Below are 23,389 nucleotides of genomic sequence, written 5' to 3'. Positions count from 1 at the left end.
ATCCTTTTTTTTTTAATTCAAAAGAACACAGCTCACCATTGGCACTGTAAGCACGGGTCACTATAAGGGAGAAGAGGAATGTTCCTTACACCTATGGTATTTTTACCTTTTACCTTGACCGCCAATTATTATCTGAAGTTGATAAACAAAACTAATTTTCTTCCCAGACTGAAATCAATTCCATAAGCTGTACAAAGGAGATGGACACAGAATGCTGAAGTAACTCGGTGGGACAGGCAGCATCTCTGGATTGGCATGAGTGACATTTCAAGTCGAGACCCTTCTTCAGACCAAGAGTCAGGTGGAGAGGGAAATGAGAGATATGGAAGGGTAAGGTGTGGAAAATTAGAGATCAAAGTGGATGAAGTTAGAATGGATCATTGTTAGCTCGGGGAAGGTGACAACGAGGCATGCAATGTAAAATTTATTCAGGCAAACAGTCAGACTGGTTGGAGAACTAGGATGGGGGAGGGATGGAAAGAGTGGGAAAGCAAGGGTTACTTGGAATTACAGAAGTCAATATTCATACCACTGGGTTATCCTCATGTATAATAGATCCTAGATGTATCCTCATGGTACAACTATTTGTGGACATTACATCTATAGCATTTCAAATAATCAAACATTCAGCAATTTGTGTCATTTGTCACTCAGTGTAGTACGCTCTCCTCAGAGCCAGATGGTTATGGGTTCAGATTCTACTCTATGGAGATGAGGTCAACATTTTTAATCTGACACACTTGGCTGCCACACTGTTGGAAGTTCCAACTTTATGATGAAGTGGTGTGTTGAGCTTCCTTCTTTTGTTGCAGATGAATATTCAAGATTTCTTGAAATATTTTGAAAGAAGGTGTAGGGAAACAGACAGGACAGCTGCATAATTGCTGACCAACATTTTGCTGTCAATCAACAATACAAAAAAGTGGATTATGGTCATCATTGTTCTTGCTTTTGTGAGATATTGTGTACAAATTAATTGCTGTATTTCCTTTATTGCAAGGTTGACAGATGCTTCAGAGTATAAGAAAATAACTGCAGATGCTGGTACAAATCGAAGGTATTTATTCACAAAATGCTGGAGTAACTCAGCAGGTCAGGCAGCATCTCAGGAGAGAAGGAATGGGCGACGTTTCGGGTCGAGACCCTTCTTCATGTCATTGGCTGTAAATCGCATTGGGATGTCCTGAATCCATACATGTAAGTGTTTCTATTACCATTTCCCAATTTGGAGTTTCTGTATATCATAGCCAGTTTTACATTTCTACATTAAATGGATCAACATGATCTTAAATTTGCTAAATCCTGAAACAGACAAATGGTAGAACCAAGATCACTGCTTCAGAAGAGGTTAATTTCCACTGATTGTGCTGACATGTTTTATCTTAAACCGAGTTCCAATGTCAATGTTGAACGGAGATGATGACTGTGCATAAGAATTGCAGCTTAATGTGCTTGCTAGCTACTTTTATCCATATTGCTATTCTCTTGTTTCCAGAAGTGGTTGTGACTATTTCAGCAGGTAACTGCTTAGGCCAGCAATATGATTCGTTTAATTACATTAGAAACCTGTTGAATTCAAGAGGAAATTGCCTCCTTGAGGTTGCCATCTGCTTTATCAATGTTACTTGAAAAATAGCTTTCTTGGGCAGTACATGCAATGCATAATGTCAAAATTCATTCTCAGCAGAACGTTTATATCCTTTGATTATTTATATGATAAATATTTTAGATCATTATTTAATGTCAAATCATTGAATTATTTTTGTCATTGAACGGTCTGTTGTTTGAACAATTTATTTAGGGTATGAGGATATGAATACTTTTGTACTCCACTTAATTTCCAGAATGTTATCAATTAGGTTTAAGGTGAGACTGAAAGATTTAGTAGGTGCCTGTGGGGCTACTATCTTACAAAAAGAGTGGGTATGTGGAACAAACTGCCAGAGGAGACAGTTGAGGCATATACTATAACAACATTTAGAAGACATTTCCACAGGTACATGGGTAGGAAAGGTTTAGAGGGATATGGGCCAAACGGAGGCAGGTGGGACTGGTGTCAGTGGGCCATCTTGGTCAGCACGGGAAAGTTAGATTGCAGGGCCTGTTTCCATGCTGCATAATTCTAACTCTGACTTTAGTTTCCATGCTGCATAATTCTGACTCTGTCTTTAGTCCTCCGTAAGCTATCGCTTATCTCATTGTAGTAAGCCTTATATATAAAGCTGAATTGTGTGGTACTTTGCCACTTATAATGCATAAATAAGGCGATTCAGAAGGAATCTGACTGGAAAATGTTTAGCTGCTATTTAAATGTGATGGTACAATTTTATATTACCACTGATACAATACATATAGATACTACTTGTGATTTAGAGGGCAAAGCAGTCATTTTTAATCTGGACCTACACGACATTTTTCATCAAATTCTTGCTGATTACATTTTTAAGACACTAGTCAAAGAGAAAGGATTGAGATTAGATCATTGCAGCAGCCTAGTGTATGTTTCAGGCAGAAATCTTGCTCACTCACCCCATTTTATTCTAAACAATACTCAATGACAATTACATCAGAAGTCATTGACTCTGTTAGGTGTCGTATTAAATGAAGTTTGCCTAAAGCACTCTTTTACTTGCCATGTAATTGTCAACATTTATATTCCAGGAATAATATAATTTTAATATAGAAAAAGCAAATATGCTGGAAATGTTCAGCATGTCTGATAGCATCTGTGAAGGGAAATAAAGAATTCGTTAAAAAATGGTACAGTGTGATTGTTTCTGCAATCACTTTCACAAAATAACAGACAACACAGGAAGAACGGATATCCCAGAAATTGATGAAATTTATACTGTCGGCTTTTAAGGTTTGTTTTGCACTTCTTTGGCTTTGTAAGGCCAGAGCATGGTCAAAGGCAGAAACCTGCACGGATGCATTTCCAACAGTAGTTACATGTCGAAGGATACATGTCAACCACAATCAAGCTGAACTGAAATTGATATTTGGGACATTTCTGAGCTGTGAATTTTCTGGTCTCGGCTTGAGCATCTTGGATGCAGAAAGTTATCAGCTAAATATCCTCATTGTTCTCCACTCAGTGTGACATGTGCTGCATAATGCCTTAGTTAAATTATTGTGGAAATGACAATAAAACTTGTTAATTTCTTTTTTAATTTGAAACATATTATAATACTGCCATAAAAAATTATATTAAAATCAAAATTGTCATTGAGCATAAAATATTCAAAGTTCAATATATTTTTAAATATTCTGTGCTTCTATTATATTGTGATCATTGGTTCAAAATCACTTCTGCCTCGGTACCCTGTACTGCAATTTACCTCCCTGTAGGCACTAAATGATTGGATGTAGCAGCATTTCAAAGAATGACAAATTTGCCAGAGATTGGGAAAAGGCCTCGTAATGTAAAAGAAACAGAATGCATTGATGCAGCCTCTGGGCAAGCCACATCATTGGCATCTTATTAATAGTGAGCTTACCCGTTGAATCAACTACTGATGCATTCTCATCTGCATTAAAATAGGGAAACTTTTTCCTCTATTTGGAATTACACTCATGCATTTGTTGCAGTGAATGGGAGGTTGATAATCATGTGATTTACAGAAGCAGTTCCGTTACAGTAATCACAGTTTTTGTATATATATTAACTTTGTCATCCTCCATTTTAGAAAAGTAATAGGTAAACTTAAGAAAATACAGCATAAATAAATTTATTTTTGATTGTGAAATGAAACGAATAGTGACAGGCTTGAATAGAGAGGATGTGGAGAGGATGTTTCCACTGGTGGGAGAGTCTCGGACCAGAGGTCATAGCCTCAAAATTAAAACACGTTCCTTTAGGAAGGAGATGAGGAGGAATTTCTTTAGTCAGAGGGTGGTGAATCTTTGAAATTCTTTGCCACAGAAGGCTGTGGAGGCCAAGTCAATGGATATTTTTAAGGCAGAGATAGATAGATTCTTGATTAGTAAGGGTGCCAGGGGTTATGGGGAGAAGGCAGGAGAATGGGGTTAGGAGGGAGAGGTAGATTAGCCATGATTAAATGGCGGAGTGGACTTGATGGGCTGAATGGCCTAATTCTGCACCTATTGGTTATAACCAAATGAAATGCAATCTTTCCAGTGCTAAATGATGGCATTTGCTTTCAGCTTCCCTGATAATCTTCTGTCAATATGCAATTTTCAAATTGGCTCTGCTACATTTTCCCATAAATACAAATATTGCAAATGTCATTTAACAATACTGTTAATGCCATATGGAAAATAATGATGGAATTGAGATCCAAAAAACTTTGTAATAAAGTTATCATCGCTAATTCTAACGGTACAATTATTGTTTGAGCTATTGAAATTTCAAGAGATCACTATATTCAATTAAAATGCTAGAATTGTTCAAGTGGAATAGTGGGCAAATAAGAACCATTTCTTTTCTCCTACCAATGATTCCTTACTTTGCCCAAGTTCCATTCTTTTCCATAGCTTCTCCCTTTATGGGAATAGATGACTCGCAACCATAATTATTGTGTGTGACCCTGACCCAAATTTCAAGACCACATCCTATTTCTTACAAGAATTATTTTCATTTCTTTCATCACTTCACACATCCTCAACACTGCAATCTGCAGTGTTTCTGATATGCCAAACCTAACCTTGAAGGCTTCCAGAAGCTTTCTACCTGCATCTTAAAACTCACTAAATTCCAATCCTTCCCTTTTTTTTCTCCTCAGGTTGTTCTTGCTTCCTTTATCAATGACCTTAAATCTGTTCCATTTGGTGCCTGAAAATGGTTTATTTTAATCTGGCAAGTCTTCTCAGAACCTTCCCAGATCTCAAGAGAATAACTGTAGCTTCTCAAGTCTAGCTAGATGTGTTTAATCTCTCCGCTCTGGAATCCTTCTGCTAAATCTCCTCTCAAAAGCATTTGTATCCACTTAAAATGCAGCAGCCAAAATTGGACACGTTGCTTCAGCAGGAACTGTTGAAACGATTTAACCAAAAAATTTAGCAATTTAGCCTTTGTGCTCTATCACATGACATCACCCCGATTCTGTTCTCTCTGATTCTCTCTGATCAAGAAAGTGAATCATTTGGAGCTAAAGAACAGTAAAGATCAGAAAACATTGGCGGTAATTTGTACGTAGGATCCAAAACAGTTGTCAAGTCAAGTCAATTTTATTTGTATAGCACATTTAAAAACAACCCACATTGACCAAAGTGCTGTACATCAGTTCAGGTACTAAGAAATTAACATACAATGGCACACAAACATAACAGCACATACATAAACAGTTCACAGCGCCCCCCCCCCCCCCCCCCCCCCAGAGGGCCTCAAACGCTAGGGAGTAGAAATAGGTTTTGAGCCTGGACTTGAAGGAGTCGATGGAGAGGGCAGTTCTGATGGGGAGAGGGATGCTGTTCCACAGTCTAGGAGCTGCAACCGCAAAAGCGCGGTCACCCCTGAGCTTAAGCCTAGACCGCGGGATAGTCAGTAGCCCCAAGTCGGCCGACCTGAGGGACCTGGAGATAGAGTGGTGGGTTAGAAGATTTTTGATATATAAGTTGATTCTGTACTGTACTGGGAGCCAGTGGAGAGAGGTCAGAATGGGGGTGATGTGATGTGATAAAGCACTAAATTATTTTTGTAATTCCTTTTTAAATGTGTCACATTTACAAGACATTGTCTCTCCTCCTTCTTCCTATCTCACTCTCCAGCACTAAATTTGATTTGCCATTTCACTGCCAATTCCACCGATCCATTTGTCTGTTTTGAGATACATTACTAGCCAACTTTAAGTGTAAAAAATTTAAAAGCTTCATATAATTTTTAAAGCTTGCTATTATGCCCTGCAATCCCACCCATAGAATGAAGAGTAAAAGGCAGCAAAGGCCCTAACGTGGCACAATAGTAAATCTGTTGTATACTTTGATCCAGTCCCAAGAAACAACCATTGGCCAAATCTCTGCTTTTATCCCTTAGACAATTTTCCACTGATATTGCTAAAGTACATTTTAAGCACTGAACTTGAGTTTCAATCACAAGTCTAGCATGGTACATTAACTACTGCCTTTTGGAATTCTTGATTATCAATGGAACTGTCCAACTTCTGCTTTTTGAACTCTTCATCAAAGATCTCAATCAAGTTAGTCACATATAATTTGCTCTTAACAAGGCTGGCTCTTTTATTGATCCATACTTCTCCCAGTTGGCTTTAACTTTTGTCTCAGATTGTTATTTCTGAAAGCTTCCTCATAAATAATGTTAAGTCAGCTGATAAGTTCTGTCCAATATACCTTATCCTGTTTTAAGAATAAGGATTATAACATTTGCAGTATGTCATCTGACACCACCTTTTTAATTAAGGATTAGAAGACTGTACTTGCAATTTCCACACTTATCTCTTAACCCTTCAATGCAACTCATGTGGCTCAGGTGATTTATCTATAAGCACTCTTCTCCTTTATGGCTTTTTGTTCCCCTTTATGCATTTTATCTCAATAAGAATACAAAGTGCTGGAGTTACACAGCGGATCAGGCAGCATCTCTGGAGAACATGGCTAGATGATATTTTGGGTTGGAACCTTCTTCAGCCTCCCAGCTCAGACCTAACCTGATTGCAAAACGGGCATCTGCAGTTCTATGTTTCAACACTTGCCTCAGTATTAATCTCTACAACATTTTGTTTGTTGTAGCTTTGATGGTGTCTTTTACTTGGTAAAAGAATGATTCAAGTAATTAATTTAGAACCCAAGCATACCCTTTCTCTCTGCCAATAGATTTCCATTGTAGCCCCAGCTGACCTGGATACTCTTTTGTCAACTTTAGTTTTACTCTCACTGTGCCTATAAAAGACTTTTAGATTTCCTTTACGTTAACTGAGAATCTATTTTTGTGCAGTTTATTTGCCCTTTTTATTCCATTGATTGCATCAGTTCTGTAGTTTCTATTTTCACTGCCATGTCTCTTTGCTGTTTTACCCTATTCCATTCTCATTTGATGTCCCTGACACTAGTTTCCTGTAATTTCTTCAATGTTGCTAAACTATACACATCATCTCCTCAATATACTCCTCTGTAATTATACTTTTACATTTGACAACTTTTCTCCAAAATACCCAGACCAGATTCTTCAATGCGTTGAAATCATCCCTCCTCCTAACAACTCTGTTGTCTTGTTCTTCTCCAAAACCAGTTTTAACTTTGTAATGTTCTGCTCAATACTTCTGCGATGCAACTCTATCACAACTAGCGAGCAGTCCTGAATGACTAGCTACCTCATTGACTCTTGGACTATCTTTGACCAGACTTTACTGGCTTTACCTTGCACTAAACGTTATTCCCTTATCATGTATCTATACATTGTAAATGGCTTGATTGTAATCATATGTTGTCTTTCCGCTGACTGGTGAACACGCAACAAAAGCTTTTCACTGTACCTCAGTACATGTGACAATAAACTAAATTAGATGTTTCCCTTGACATGACAATGGACCACGTCTAGACCTTGCAGTGCCTCTTCCTCTTGGGCAGGTAACATACCACTCAGCAGAATTCTCCTGAATACTCATCATAGATTCCAAAATTTCTCTCTACCTTTAAAACAATCACTGCTTCATTCAATATTGAGACATTTAATACCCATCAGTGCTTTTTGTTTCCACCATTAGTTAATCCCAGCAGTGTCATCCCTTCTTCCTGGAGCTCCAAAAAGCCCTTTTGTATAATTTTGCTTTCAGAAACATAGAAACGTAGAAAATAGGTGCAGGAGGAGGCCACTCGGCCCTTCGAGCCAGCACCGCCATTTATTGTGATCATGGCAGATCATCCTCAATCAATAACCCGTGCCTGCCTTCTCCCCATATCCCTTGATTCCACTAGCCCATAGAGCTCTATCTAACTCTCTCTTAAATCCATCCAGTGATTTGGCCTCCACTGCCCTCTGTGGCAGAGAATTCCACAAATTCACAACTCTGGGTGAAAAAGTTTTGTTCTCACCTCAGTTTTAAATGGCCTCCCCTTTATTCTAAGACTGTGGCCCCTGGTTCTGGACTCCCACAACATTGGGAACATTTTTCCTGCGTCTAGCTTGTCCAGCCCTTTTATAATTTTATATGTTTCTACAAGATCCCCTCTCATCCTTCTAAGCTCCATTGAATACAAGCCCAGTCTTTTCAATCTTTCCTCATATGTCAGTCCCGCCATCCCAGGGATCAATCTCGTGAACCTACGCTGCACTGCCTCAATTACAAGGATGTCCTTCCACAAATTTGGAACCTAAATTAGGTACCTAATTTGAGGAATTTAAAACCTCTTCAAAACTTATACCCTGAACCACCTGTTCCCGGTTATTCCCCTACAAGGTGTCAGCCTACATTTTTTTTTTATAGTGAAGTTGATACATGAGTGGGTCAAGCCCAAAAAGAGGCAAAAGTCAAGATTGCTTATCATATGTACAAAACAGACCAGTGAAATCCATACTTGCAGCAGCATAACAGGTCTGTAACCACAGTACTCAATAGATAACATAATAAAACAAACAAAAAAAACCCAATATTATCACAAAGCAAAAGTCCCAAGTTCCTGGTGCAACCAATACAATTTGTAATTCAGAGTTTAGTTGGTATTTGTCATGTTCAATAGCCTGCTTGTTGTTGGGAGGAAGCTGTTCCTGAACCCGGAGATTGTGGTTTTCAGACTCCCACACTTTTTTTCCAATGATAGGAGTGATATCAGAGCGTGGCCAGGGTGGAGTGGGTACTTGATGATACTGGCTGCCTTTTTGAGGCAGTGACTCCAGTAGGTAGCTTTAATTGTGGGGAGGTCAAGACCTGTGATGGACTGGGCAGTGTCCAACACTTCTTTGATCTCCTTTGTTCCTTTGTGTTCAAGTTGCCAAACCAGACTGTGATGCAACCAGTCAATATGCTCTCTACCACACACGTATACAAGTTCGACAGTATTTGTCGACATATCAATTCTCTTCAATCTTTTGAAGAAGTAGAGGCATTGATTGGCTTTCTTTGTGATTGCATTGTGCTGCGATATTGTGCTGCGATATTGTACATTAAATACAGCTTATGTACAATATCACAGCAATACTTAACTTGCAAAGCCAATGTTAGGTGGATCAGAATGGTGAAGATCTTATAATTCATTCAGAGGCTGTTGATGTTACTGACAATGCCAGCGTTTATTGACCACAGCTGACTCTGGCTTGAATTGAAAAGCCAGCCAAAAGCTAACAACATTCATTCATGTGAGTCTCTAGACAGGGTAATGATGCCAGGTTTCCTTTCCTGAAGACCATCGGTGAATCAGATGGATTTTTATGGCAATCTGATAGTTTCAGCAACACCATTACTAGGTGCAGCATTCATTCCTGATTTATTTAATTATTTAAATTTAAATTATCCATGGTGAGATACAAATTCAAACCACTGGATCCAAATGACTGATCTCTTCCTGCCAGTCCACTAATTCAGCCACGAGACTGAAGCACAGATTGTATTGCACTGCAAGGCATTTAAAGCAATTGTATTTGATATGATTGTGTAAGGTCATCTATCATGATTACCTCTGGCTTTGTCATATTGGTAAATTCGTCAGAATCTGATGACACAATCTGTTTGCTCTGTGCCTTGAAGTTGGATCTGAAAAATATTATGAATTTCTCACTTTATTTTAGGACCCGTTCCTCTAGTTTAGAGATGGCCATGCTATTTACCTTTCCTTGCCAACGCTAGTTTGTAACTAGAAGCTGGCAATTGGCTGAGAAAGAGTTAACTCACTGTTTGATTATATATTTTTTCTCTCTCCTCTTAACTAAGAAAAAGTGCATAGCCACTGTTCATTTGCATTACCTCATCACCAATCCATCTCCAGTCATTGCAGCTTGGGCAATTGGCCGCATTGGTGAATGCTTCCATGATCACTTTATGTGCTTATGCACCACGATCATCAGTGAAATATTGATCCTCTCAAGCCTCTATTTCTCGCTGCTCTCCCACTGAAGATACAAACAGTTGCATGTCCACATCCCATCCCAGCACCTTTAAATCAATCCCAGCATCGCCATGGGCCACTGGTGAATATTAGCTGTTATTTCATCTGTGTTAAATGGCAATTCTATGGACTGTGAAATTACCTGTCTCACTGATAATATACATCCCCGTCTATAATCTACAGGCGGATCCAATGAAAGACAGCAAGCTAATTTAAAATGATCAATATTTTAAACTACGCAAATCATTTTGTCATGGATTTCAGCACTTTGCCTCGGATGGAAGCTACAGGTTGCGTACATTTCCTCCCATTTTTTTTGAGCACCTTCGACTTCAGGCAACCGCACAATTCCCGACGATGATGTGTTTCCCTGGCAACATGCGTGCACATCAATCTCTTGGAGATTATCCCCTTTACTGGCTCCATTAGGTAGCCAACAAGATGATCAGTCAATCAGCTGGTGACCCGCTGGTAACCCATGATCTGGTCGGGGATATTGAGCAACACTCTCGCTCTGTCTTCTCTGACATATTATTGAATAGGCGGCACATCACACGAAGCACCCAATGTATCGACCCCTTGATGATGGGTGATATTTTTGTATTGTTATGGTGTCTGCCGTTCTGTCCCGCTGTGTTGGCGGTGCTGGCTCGAAGGGCTGAATGGCCTACTCCTGGACCTATTGTCTATTGTCTATTGTCTATTGACTGGGCGATTCTGATGGGATAGGAATGGAGCATAGGAATAGAATGTGTCTGACGGTTCACTGCTTCGTGCACTCCGCAGTGAAAGTACTTAAAGGCATTTTGGGTGCGATTTTTCTCTTGCAAGCACGAGAATATATGTAGTTAACGCGCCCCAATCCATTGTACCATCGGCGGGCATGGTCAGCGGTGGGACAGATGGCATCAAACTACTCCATTGCCACTATGTACCACCTGGCATGGGTTAGCATTTGTTTATATTACACAAAGTGAGAGCCTAATCTGGAGCAGAGTGATAGGCAGTGAATTTAAAGCGGAGTAAAGGGGTCTTCACCTGAAACGGAAACGTCGCCTATCCATGTTCTCCAGAGATGCTGCCTGACCCGCTGAGTTACTCCAGCATTTTGTGCCCAAACCCTTCGAATGGTGGCGGAACACTGTACCCTTAGAGCATATGTCAAGCTGGCTTCAGCATTATAGTCTGGCACAGATGCGAGAGAGATCATAATGCTGTAGCCCGCACACAGTCTCTCCTTTAATCTATCGTAGCAAGAAGCAAAAACCCACACACAACCTCACGTTCCGCATCTCCCTGTAGACACAAGAGACTGCAGATGCTGGAATCTGGAACAGAAACAAAGTGCTGGAGTAACTCGGCGAGTCGCTGAATTCCTTCGGCACAGTGTGTGTGTGTTTTGCTCCTTGTGTTCCTCGTCTCTGCCCCAGTAGTTGAACGATTACGTGCAAAATCTTCCACTTGTAAAGTTATGCCTTTGAGACATTTTGTCAACATTGCACCTACCTGCAAAATACCCGACCCCGCCTGACAGCACTCCGGGCAGCGTGGAAACTGGCAACCAGAAGCGTTAGTTCACCTGCTTCTCGTTCCGCAGATGTTGCCTCTGCTGCTGAAGAGCTTCCAGCATTCATTGCTGATTTTATTTCAGCAGAAACACCATTTTGATATCCACTAAACGCTTAGTGGAATGGCGTTGTTTTTTGTTGTTGTTGTTGTGTTTGTTTGTTTTAAAAAGAAAAGCGATGGTTTAAAATGCTGTTTCCCAGTCTTGCCCTGAGAGCCAGTATTGTGGGCGTGCTCGGGAATTGAACACGATTCCTCGCTTAAAGAGGGGGCTGCGTCAGACGGTGCGAGAGGCTTGAATTCTCCGCCCCAGCTTGGAACTGTGTTACTGACCAGAGGCTCGCAGAAGCGCCCTTGAAAACTCCGGGTGTCCGCCTTCCCTCGGGGCAAGGGGCAAGTGACTGAAGACTCTCTCTTGCCACCCACCCACCCAACCAGGTCCGGGAAAGTGCAGCAGCATCTCCGCCGGGCTGGGGCTCCAACGTTTGCTGGTGGATATTGTTGTACTGCCGCCTGTGTCTGTGTGTGTCTGTGTGTATGTGTGTATGTGTGTGGCCATCACCCACCGACACCAGGCTCTCCCCATTCCTGCCCCCACGCTTTCTCCTCGTCCTGACTCGGATCTCTCTCTTTAAAAGGGGTGCTGTTACAAGTTACTGTCAAGGCGAAGCTGGGCTTCGGCCCCCCCCCCCCCAACGTGCTGGGATGTTGTACAAGGTTCGGATCAGTCACCAGAGTCCCGAATGCAGAACTCCGTGAGGCGCAAGACAACCAAGCCCGTTCATCGATGATAAATGTCTATTTTTTATTAATCCGTCGAGGAGTTTGAATAAAGTGCACCTGGGGCTGGTCTGTCTGCAGGTGTCGCCGTTGTTAGCCACAGTTATCCCGGCTGTGGGAGTGTGCAAGTGCATCTCCAGCCGTGTGTGTGTGTCAAGGCGATGCTGAGCGGCGATCTCACAGGAGAGACAGACATGTCGCTGCTAGGTAGGGCTTACACGTGGAGGAAGGGCTTCGCTGGAGAGGAGATTTGGTTTGTGAAGCGAAACTGAAAAGGACCCCCCCTCCCTCCTCGCCATGGCTCCGCCGAGCAGCCGCAAGGATGGCGACCGCTGGCCCGGCATGTCTTCAACTTTCTGGGCAGTCATGATCATCGGCAGCCTGCTGATCGCATACTGCAGTGAGTACAAGTTCCCCATCTGTCTGCTGCGCCTCCCTTTACTCGCCCAGTCATCCCTCGCATGTCGTTGAGCCGGGACCTGCATTAACTCAGTGGTCAGTCTGGTGTTGGGTCCCGCTCAGGAGAACTCAACCCAAGCTGTGTGGAGGGGCAGGAAGGCTGGTGTACGCACCGGTGTGTTAGTTATCTTGGTTACAGTCTCTGGCTGATTGATACCTGAATGTCCCCCCCCCGTGTTCAGATTTCACCCGGGCTCTTGCGCTGTTTTTTTGTTGTTGCTGAAATCGCATTGACACAAGTGTGGCTGGTTTACGGTGGCGATTACAGCAGGAGCGTGGGAGGCCGAGCGGCCGTACAGGCACCAGGAGAAGCCGGGACTCCCTCAGTCCAGGGTTGTTGTTGACCCGTGAAAGGCGCTCACTCCAGGTCGATGTGTGACATGGTCTTTAAAACTGTTGTGATCCGTTTGCTTGTGCAGTAATGCCGAGGTGACGCTGTACTTTAGAGATGGGCTGTTCAAGTTGGCTTGAGTGTAAATGTTTCAACACATCTAACTTGGTTGTCGTGGCGATGCGCTGGCGGCGTTCAACAGACAATAGACAATAGGTGCAGGAGGAGGCCATTCGGCCCTTCGAGCCAGCACCGCCATTCAATGTGATCATGGCTGATCATTCTCAATCAGTACCCCGTTCCTGCCTTCTCCCCATACCCCCTGACTACGCCATCCTTAAGAGCTCTCTCTTGCTCTCTCTTGAATGCATTCAGAGAATTGGCCTCCACTGCCTTCTGAGGCAGAGAATTCCACAGATTCACAACTCTCTGACTGAAAAAGTTCTTCCTCATCTCAGTTCTAAATGGCCTACCCCTTATTCTTAAACTGTGGCCCCTTGTTCTGGACTCCCCCAACATTGGGAACATGTTTCCTGCCTCTAACGTGTCCAACCCCTTAATTATCTTATACGTTTCGATAAGATCTCCTCTCATCCTTCTAAATTCCAGTGTGTACAAGCCTAGTCGCTCCAGTCTATCAACATATGACAGTCCCGCCATTCCGGGAATTAACCTAGTAAACCTACGCTGCACGCCCGGAGGCAGGGCATCACAAGCGCCGCTTCAACAGAGAGTTCACATTGAGCTCTTGGGGCTGAAGGAATCAAGGGGAACGGGGAAAGCGCAGGGACTGAGTTTAGATGATCAGCCATGATCATATTGAATGGGTGCTGGCTCAAACTGCCTAATGGCCCACTGCTGCACCTATTTTTCTACGTTTCTATGTCTCTCCTCTCCGGCTCAGGCAGCGTCTGTGGGACAATCTCCCACCAAGTCTGGGGGCGCGGAAAGACCGCAGACGCTGCTCGACTCGACAGTATTTCAGGCATTGGTTTTTTTTGTTTTTGTTTCAGTATTTGCAGTGTTTTACTTCTGAGGCAGTAAAGCCGCCTTATTGGAAAATGGGTTGAGGGGGGAAAGTCATTCGAGTTCGCTTTCTTGTTGACAAGACCTCTCTTTGCTTCTCCGAGCCCCGGCGGACATTTGGTTTCAGTTCCGCTCTCTCAGCTGCTGTGTGTCTGTGTGTGTGTGTGTGTGTGTGTGTGTCTGTGTGTGTGTGTGTGTGTCTGTGTGTGTGTGTGCCTGTGTGGGTGTGTGTGTCTGTGTGTGTGTGCGTGCCTGTGTGTGCCTGTGTGTGTGTGCCTCTGTGTGTCTGTGCCTCTGTGTGTGTGTGTGTGTGTGTGTGTGTCTGTGTGTGTCTGTGCCTGTGTGTGTGTGTGTGTGTGTGTCTCTGTGTGTGTCTGTGCCTGTGTGTGTGTGTGCCTGTGTGTGTGTGTGCCTGTGTGTGTGTGTCTCTGTGTGTGTCTGTGCCTGTGTGTGTGTGTGTGCCTGTGTGTGTGTGTGCCTGTGTGTGTGTGTGTGTCTCTGTGTGTGTCTGTGCCTGTGTGTGTGCGTGCCTGTGTGTGTGTGCCTGTGCCTGTGTGTGCCTGTGCCTGTGTGTGCCTGTGTGTGTGTGTGTGTGCCTGTGTGTGTGTGTCTGTGCCTGTGTGCCTGTGCCTGTGTGTGTCTGTGCCTGTGCCTGTGTGTGTGTGCCTGTGTGTGTGTGCCTGTGTGTGTGTGTGTGGCAGCTCGATGCCAACAAGGAGCGTGTAGCTGTGCACGGAGACACGGATACAGATGAGGAAGTGGTCCCCTCTCTCGCAAACACCTGGCAGTGAAATCTCCCCGTGTGTGTAAACCGAGCGCCAGTCTTTGCAAACTTCTCCCGGCACGGGTGATATATCTCCCCACATGTCCATGTCCGCGCACATTTTATGTTCTTGCTCCCACCAATCTTTATTTATACCCGTTTGTTAACTTTTTAAAAAAAAAGGTACAATCGGATAGATTCATTTGGTCGAGCAGCATCTGTGGAGGGAAATGGGATCCGGGCCCTTCATCTGCTCCAACGTTTTGTTCAGTCAGCGGACTCGGAGCACGTAGGTGACTGAACGTTAAAGTTCAGGTCAAGATCAGAGGCAGATGCAGGACGTTTGACCAAGAAGCCGGTCAGTGGCGGAAGTGTCCTGAGCTCAGTAAACCCGGCTGCACCTCCCTCCCTCCCTCTCTTCCTCCGTCCATCCCCTCCCTCCCCTCCCTCCCTCCCTTCCTTCCTCCATCTCTTCTCCCATCCCTCCCATCCCTCCCATCCCTCCCCTCCCTCCCCTCCCAACAGAGCGGGAGTGCGGCTGGTCTGGTGCTGGTTTGCATGGTCCCATGTAGTCGTGCTGTACTGGGAACACTGGTAAAGCTGCAGCTCCCCGCATTTGGTCTTAATTCCGTTTGGTCTGCCGCTTCGCCTTTCACTGTCAAAGGGCGATACGGGATGACATAAGTCTGGAACACAGAATACTGAGTTGTCCTTGTATGTTACATTCTTTTACAATATGTGGAAAAAAATCCTCCCCAAATTGAAACAGAACGCGAGTCTTTGATATGATTAACCATGTAAGCAGCTGGGAGATGACTGGTGCGTCTAACTGGAGGGAGCCGGCACCGCTCATCTCCCAGGGCGATGATCATCAAAGCAGCGTTTAAATCTAACAAGAGGGAAGTGGATTGTAGAGGTTTGGTTTGAGGGAACGAAGCAATGTTACATTGCGCCCCAAGGGCCAGTCTCTCCCGGCTCTAGAGCGGGGTTTATCCAGGGAAGTGGCCGGGTGCCTTCACGCTGCCACCCCCCCGTGTTCACTCGCCGCCGGCCCTGCAGTTTGCACACAGCAGTGGGCACGGAGCAGTGAAGGGGCCGAAGTTCAGGTTTTCCCCATTCGATGATTTTGTGTTCAATCAGTGAGGGAGCTGAACAAGATTCCAACACATGCCTCTACCTGAGCTACTTGCATCAGTGCTCGATGCTTTGCAGGGCTTCTACCGAGTTACTGGGATGAGGAGGGAGGGGAGGGGAGGGGAGGGGAGGGGGGATTTCCTTGCGGAAACTAGAACCCTTTGCTGTAAAACGATGGATCCGTTGGTGCCTTCCGCTGGTTGGATGCAAAAGTGCACTTTCCTCTGTTGCTATAGTGACACAATGCAGGGTTAAACGACGGGATTCAGATCAGACTTAAAAGAGTCAAGGTTATTCCCCTTTGAACAATGTGGAGTGTGTAATATTACAAAAAAAAACCCACCTTACCCGCTGTTCCCGTGTGCGTGACACGTGGCATTGAATACCAGGGAAGAGCAAAGGTATCTTGTCTGGATTTAATAAGGATGTGCAGGGCATTTGATAGGTAAACAGTAAGACTTTAACTGAACTGCACCTGCTCAAACAACAAGGGAAATTGCTCTTCTGCATACGTTGCAAAAATAGATAGGAATGTCGAGGCAAACAATAGTTTGATTAGCTTTAGTTTTGTTTTGAGCTATTTAGAAATATTTGCCTGCCGAGTATTTGGCGTTCCCGAGTTAATCGTGATTACAGGTTGACAAATATACAGTTTAAAGGAACAATGGGTTATCTCGTATTAATGTATAATAGGCATTATCATAGTTTTAAACAAATAGAATATTTTAGTTTCAAGACCAATGTTGCATTGGCAAATGCATATTCTCAATTTTAAAATATCGTTCATTAATTCTGAAACAACATAATTTCTGTGCTTTAAAACAACCCCTATTACTGGCAAAGTTATGCAGAATATCTGACAACTATTGTGACACAGGTTGGTATTGATAATAAATACAATATCGAAATATAACAAACAAAAATTATCGCTGTCATGCCAAAGATTGTAACTTAGGTATTTTATTGTTGGTGTGTTCTGTTCGAGGTTCATTCTGAGAATTTATGACACCTGCCTTCTTGTTTATCCCCCTGATCAATCAGTTTAATCTGGCCGAGCAACAAACACACTGTGTGTTTACATGCTTTGGCCGTGTCAGTGCATTTTCTGCTTCAGAGCTCCCTTAGTGCATTAACCACCCACATAACCAGCTGGTCGATAGAGGAACTGGTTTACAGTGATACCTCTAGCCCATGTTGATATGCCACTGATGCAGTATGTCAGAGACGTGCTTTTATCTCAACTGTATATTTTTTCCCTGTTAACTAACACCGTGGTGATATAAAATGAGGCCTTTAAAATTGCTCTTTGGTGCATGTAGCCCGTATAGAATTGTATGCATCTTTAGGAGCAATTACTACTTAAATTGTCCTTGCTATAATTGTATTACTAACATTTTGCCAATGAAAAATATGAAGTTACCTGTATTTTGTGGAAGAACCAATGTTGCTGTCAAGCCTTCATTTCAGTCTGACTTGACAACATAGTTTCATTTCTTCACTTTATCCTCACCTACCTGCCATCTGACCACCTGTCTTAGACAACGACCGACACAATCAGATTGATTATGAGTTTTGCCTTTGTTAGTCATCAGGAGAGTGGACAATCAGGATGGGGAGATTGATATTGAACTATTTATTTTGTTCATGCATTTCTAGTTGTACATTTATGAAAGTCAAAGATAGACACAAAAAGCTGGAGTAACTCAGCGGGACAGGCAGTATCCCTGGAGAGGAATAGGTGACGTTTCAGAAGAAGTCACCCATTCCTTCTCTCCAGAGATGCCGCCTGTCCCGCTGTGTAACTCCATCTTTTTGTGTCTATCTTCAGTTTAAACTAACATCTGCAGTTGCTTCCTCCACATTTATGAAAGTCATATAATTTGCAACAAAACAATTCATTAACATTTGTAAATCCATCAAAGTTGGTGTTGGAGAATGCGATGTGTTCTTTTCCATGAATGTTAGTTAGCATCCCAGACAATACAACCCGCAGATGGAAACCTGAGTTTCTAAGTTTCACCTCTTAAGGGCAACTTCTTGGGCTTCAGTAAGGATTTCTCTATTGATCATAGAATTATCCTTCTGATTTGTCATGGGTTCATTGGATGTTTGCAATCATTTTGGGGTGATGTACGTAGTGAAGAGGTTGAAATTGCACCCACTCATTCCACATTCATCTCCTTGGAATCAGTCCATGAAGAGGTGACTTTCATCTCAGCAAGTGCAACCTTTACTTCATTATCTAGGTGCAGGAGAAATAAGAGCCAACTCAAGTTTTAATTACAATTTATTCCGGGCATCTTTCCATACACCAAAATGTTTGTCAAACAAACAGAATCTAAGCTGACCATAAAATCAATGATAGATGTGAAATTGCAGAAAATTGGACTCATTCATTACTCATTATAATTGAAAGATAGTAAGGTTGGCATTTAGAAAGGATTTGATTAAAAGGCAAAAGACCTCATGCAACTGGATCTAGCTGGTGTCTTAAAACATTACTACAATGGTAATGCATGTGAATGGTTATTACCTTCTAGCAATGCAGTAGAGACTTTGCCCTACTATTTACGGGAAATTGAACGGTTATTCTGAACTGTTTCTGACAAAATATTAGGATGAACCCTTGTTGCCATGTTTCACAATAAAATATCAACCAATTGGGCCATGATATGTTACAGTTCTGGTTTGCAGCCAGAATGTGTCTTACAGAGAGTTTCCAACAGTTTCCATTGTCAATTGTCACCACATATCAGGCAAAAACTGCACTCTCTGTGAAAGAATAACACAGTTCCTCAAGGCTTTACATTAGCTCATTCAACCAATTTAAGGTCTGCATTTACAGCCATGTGAAGCAGCCTTTTTCACAGAGGGAACAAGTCAAAAACAGTAAATTGTTTTTGTGTATATTTAATTTGGGAGAAAACAAACTAAACTTAAGCAAAAAGCACAGAATCTGCTCATGAAAAATAATAATTTCTCTAATGTATGCAGCAGATTTAATGAACATAAGGCAAGGTGTCAAAAAGACACTGATTTCAATGGTTTCCTGATAGGTACCCTACTATGCATATTTTATTAATAACATCTGGAATATTTATACGAATTCATTCAGTATTTTGTCATTACCTTCAGTTCAGCCAGTATTTCAGTGAAACAATTGATGCTAATGCTGCAGGTTTTTCCACACTGTTTTTACAGGGTGTGAAGTGATTTACCTCTACATTCGTCAATGACTGCAGTGCTTTTGGAACTGATTGCATGTGTTTATTCATCCTGTGTTCCTTCATGTGATTAATTTTGTTTAATTTGTCTTTGGTCAAACATGCATGAAAGGACAACTGAAAATGGGTGGTTGGTTGGTTGTGTTAAATCTGTCCAAGTAGATGATTCACTACAATCTGCAAAATGCAGATACAGTCAAAATGGTGTTTATATTGACAAGGTAAATTTGGTCAGTCATAATAACGTTAATAATTTGTTTGTCTTTTTTGCAGTTGGTGATATTCCAGCTGGATAGTATCTTAATTACAAGAAATCCTAATTAACAATTTAACCATTTCACAAACTGTGGGGAGTTCCAATTTCATTTCATGCATTTAGAACCATGGCGGTTTTAGTTGCTATCCAGAATGAAAATATATTGGAGAAACTAATTGTTCAACTTGGATTAAATGGGGATGACGGTGGTCTGGTGATTCTGTTATTGGACTGTAATCCAGAGATTATAGAACTAACAATCCAGAGATATGAATTGAAATCCCATCACAACAACTTTGGAATTTCAATTAAGATTAATGACCTACAATTTGAAAAATAAAAAATGCTAACTGGATCTGAATAATAATGACAACGAAAACCACTGGCTTTTCATTAAAATCGATCTCTTAACTCATGCCCTTCAGAGGAGGCAATCTGCATTCCTGCCACTTTGACCCAGCAAGTCACTTAGTGGCACTATTACTCTTAAACTGAGAAGGACTCAAAATGGAAGGACCGTGACATTGGCTTATGTACAAAATTCAGACACAGCAAAGTCCTTTTTAACGCAAATGACCTTGCCAAGTCCTCTTTTGAACAACAGAGGACTGGCGTCTAAATTGAGAAACTGTCCCACCAACGGCGGCACGGTGGCGCAGCGGTAGAGTTGCTGCCTTGCAACGAATGCAGCGCCGGAGACACGGATTCGATCCTGAGTACGAGTGCTGTATTGTACGGAGTTTGTACGTTCTCCCCGTGACCTGCATGGGTTTTCTCCGAGATCTTCGGTTTCCTCCCACAAGCCAAAGACGTACAGATTTGTAGGTTAATTGGCTGGGCAAATGTAAAAATTGTCCCTAGTGGGCGTCGGATAGTGTTAATGTGCGGGGATCGCTGGGCGGCACGGAGCCGGTGGGCCGAAGGGCCTGTTTCTGCCTGTATCTCTAAATCTAAAATCTCTAAATCTAAATCTAAACTGGTCAAATATCATCCTGCCTCCTCCATCAATTTCCCTGAGTATCCTGTCTCATCAGCAGTACAGAACTGCCAATAGTCAAACATGTACAAAAGAAACCTCATTACTATCTACTGTCCTCCATCAGCTGCTGAAGCAGCTGAACAGCAATAGGAAGACAAACTAAAAGTGACAAGTGCACAGAATCTACTCTGGCTGCGGACATCAGAGTCCATCACAAGAGTAGCACGGTCATAGACTGAGCAAGCCGAGTCCTGGACGGAGAAGCCCGATTGATGGTGGCGGGTTTAGAGTGAATCAATGTGAGGGACCAGTGTCCCTATAGATGATGGATCTGTCCACGATATCATTGGTATCATGGACAAGGGCACGGTTCTTGTGGAGACAATGTCTCATCTTCACACCAAGGACACCTTCCGTCATGTTGTGCAGTGCAACAGACATGCTAAATGGGATACACTAAAATATATCTGGCAGTCCAAGATGGCCATCCATCAAACAACAGCAGCAGCAATGTACATCACCAAATCTGTAAACTCATGGCTCGGTATATTCCTCATTTTATTATCAAGACAGGACAACATTCATGCCAGACAGAAAAGTCAGAGCATTGAATATAGAAGTTGGGAGGTTATGTTGCAGTTGTATAAGACATTGGTGAGACCCGAGGGGTAACCTTTTCACCCAAAGGGTGGTAGGTCCATGGAACGAGGTGCTGAAGGAGGTAGTTCTGGCAGATACTATCGCAACATTTAAGAAACAGTTAGGCAGGTACATGGATAAGATAGGTTTAGAGGCTTATTGGCCAAATGCAGGCAGATGGGACTAGTGTAGATGGGACATGTGGGCAAGTTAGGCTGAAGGGCCTGTTTTCATGCTGCAAGACTCTATGACTATGCCAGCTTTCCATAAGCAGTGATAAAATTAAAGCCTTGCGGTCCAACCACATCTTGTTGAGGATGACGCCAGACAATTAAACGGCTAACAGGAAGAAGAGCCTTAGACAATAGGTGCAGGAGTAGGCCATTCGGCCCTTCGAGCCAGCACAGCCTTCGCAAGGATACCCATCCTCAACAATGGTGTGGCCCAGCATGCTAATGCTAAAGAAAAGGCTGAAGAGCTTGTAACCCAGTTCAGCCAAAAATGCCAAACAGATGATCCATCTCAAATTCCTCCCGAGATCTGCACCATCACTGGAGCCAATGTTCATGATGCTTGATTCATTCAATGGCTAAGAGCACTGGATACAGCAAAAGCCCATGGTCTATAAATCATCCCAGCTGTAGTACTAAGGACCTGCACTCCAGATCCATGTTCAAGATGTTTCAGTCTATCTACAACATTGGCAGCCATCCGACAATGTGGAAAACAGTGCCGGAATGTCCTGCTCACAAAAAGCACGATGAATCAGATCGGACCAATTATTGCCCAGGCAGTCTACATTCATCAGGTCTCAAAGTGCTGGAAGCTGTTGTCAACAGTGCAATGAATCAGTATTTACTGACCCAGTTCAGGTTTTGTAAGGACCATTCAGCTCCAGACTTGATCACAGCCTTGATCCGAATGATGACAAAAGATTTGTACTCCAGAAAGATGAGAATTATTGACCTTGACATCGGCAGAATTGGAGCAAATGTGCTATCAAGATGTCTTGGTAAAACTGAAGTCAAAAGACAACGCTCTAGGGGCACAAAGGCAGATGGTTGTGGCTGTTAGACTTCATTCATCCCAGGGCAAAACGTTACTGTAGCAGTGCTTCACAGTAGTGTCCCAGGCCAATCACCTTCATCCGCTTCATCAATAACCTTGTGTACGCGATAAGATCCGAAGTGAGGATGTTTGCTGACTGCATCATTGCACGATGCTTAATTTCATTCACAACTCCTCTGTAAATGAAGCAACCCCTGCTGTAGACCATACACTCACGAAAACTGATGCAACATTCAGAGATGGACTGGGAAGAGGCAACTAACATTTATACTGCCTCAGTGCACTGTGAGAGTACCTTCACCAGAAGGACACAAGACACATCATCACCATTTTATCAAGTGCAGTAAAGGCACGTGATCCCACATCACAAAATTAAATTTAATTAAAAATAATTTGGTATTGTGAATGATGAATTCATACAATAAAAGTGCAAAGAATTGGCCATTTCCAACAACTGAAGCTCTAACCACTTATTCATCATCAATGACGAGTCTTTGATTGTCAATATCTTATGGGTAATAATTGACCAGAAACTCAAATGCACTAGCCACATAAAGATAATGATACAAGAGAAAGGTGGTTCCACCATCTCCTAGGCTCAAATCAGGAGCGTAATTGAATATTCTCCACTAGTTGAGATGAGTGTAACACCAACAACTTTCAGGTATCACAAAATGCTGGAGTAACTCAGCGGGTCAGGCAGCATCTCAGGAGAGAAGGAATGGGTCATGTTTCGGGTCGAGACCCTTCTTCAGACCGATGTTAGGGGAGGGGCGGGACAAAGATAGGATGTAGTTGGAGACAGGAAGACAGTGGGATCTAAACTCTCGTCGGAGAGAGGAGGAGAACTTCAAAGTAGACATATCTTGAGGAGAAATCGCAGTGGAGCGGCAAGTTGTGTAGGAAAATAACTGCAGATGCTGGTACAAATCGAAGGCATCACAAAATGATGGAGTAACTCAGCGGGTTAAGCAGCATCTCAGGAGAGAAGGAATGGGTGACGCGAAATTGTAATTTCTAAATCAGACCAGCCATGATTGAATGACAGAGTAGACTCAATGGGCCGAATGGCCTAATTCTGCTTCTATATTTTATGGTCTTATTCTCGGCTATTGCAGTGGAAACCCGGTGCCACAAAACTCAATAGTTG

At 42.8% G+C, this 23,389-nt stretch overlaps 1 protein-coding gene across 5 annotated transcripts in view; it reads left to right on the top strand.

Moving 5' to 3' along the window:
* The first annotated feature begins 11,501 nt into the window (after positions 1 to 11,501).
* The window catches only part of tafa5a (TAFA chemokine like family member 5a), a 570,061-nt gene continuing 558,173 nt past the window's right edge, over positions 11,502 to 23,389 (top strand). For 4 of the 5 annotated variants that reach the window (XM_078419802.1, XM_078419801.1, XM_078419796.1 and 1 more), the window contains exon 1: positions 11,502 to 12,760. In XM_078419802.1, coding sequence (XP_078275928.1) covers positions 12,658 to 12,760 — 103 coding nt within the window. In that variant the 5' untranslated portion in view covers positions 11,502 to 12,657. The remainder of the gene's footprint in view (positions 12,761 to 23,389) is intronic. The other variant, XM_078419800.1, reaches the window with a different exon arrangement.

Source organism: Rhinoraja longicauda, chromosome 23 (assembly GCF_053455715.1).
Source record: "Rhinoraja longicauda isolate Sanriku21f chromosome 23, sRhiLon1.1, whole genome shotgun sequence".
In the NCBI taxonomy this organism is placed as follows: Eukaryota; Metazoa; Chordata; class Chondrichthyes; order Rajiformes; family Arhynchobatidae; genus Rhinoraja; species Rhinoraja longicauda.
The sequence above is the reverse complement of the archived record's forward strand: the minus strand, read 5'-3'. Positions and strand labels throughout refer to the sequence as shown.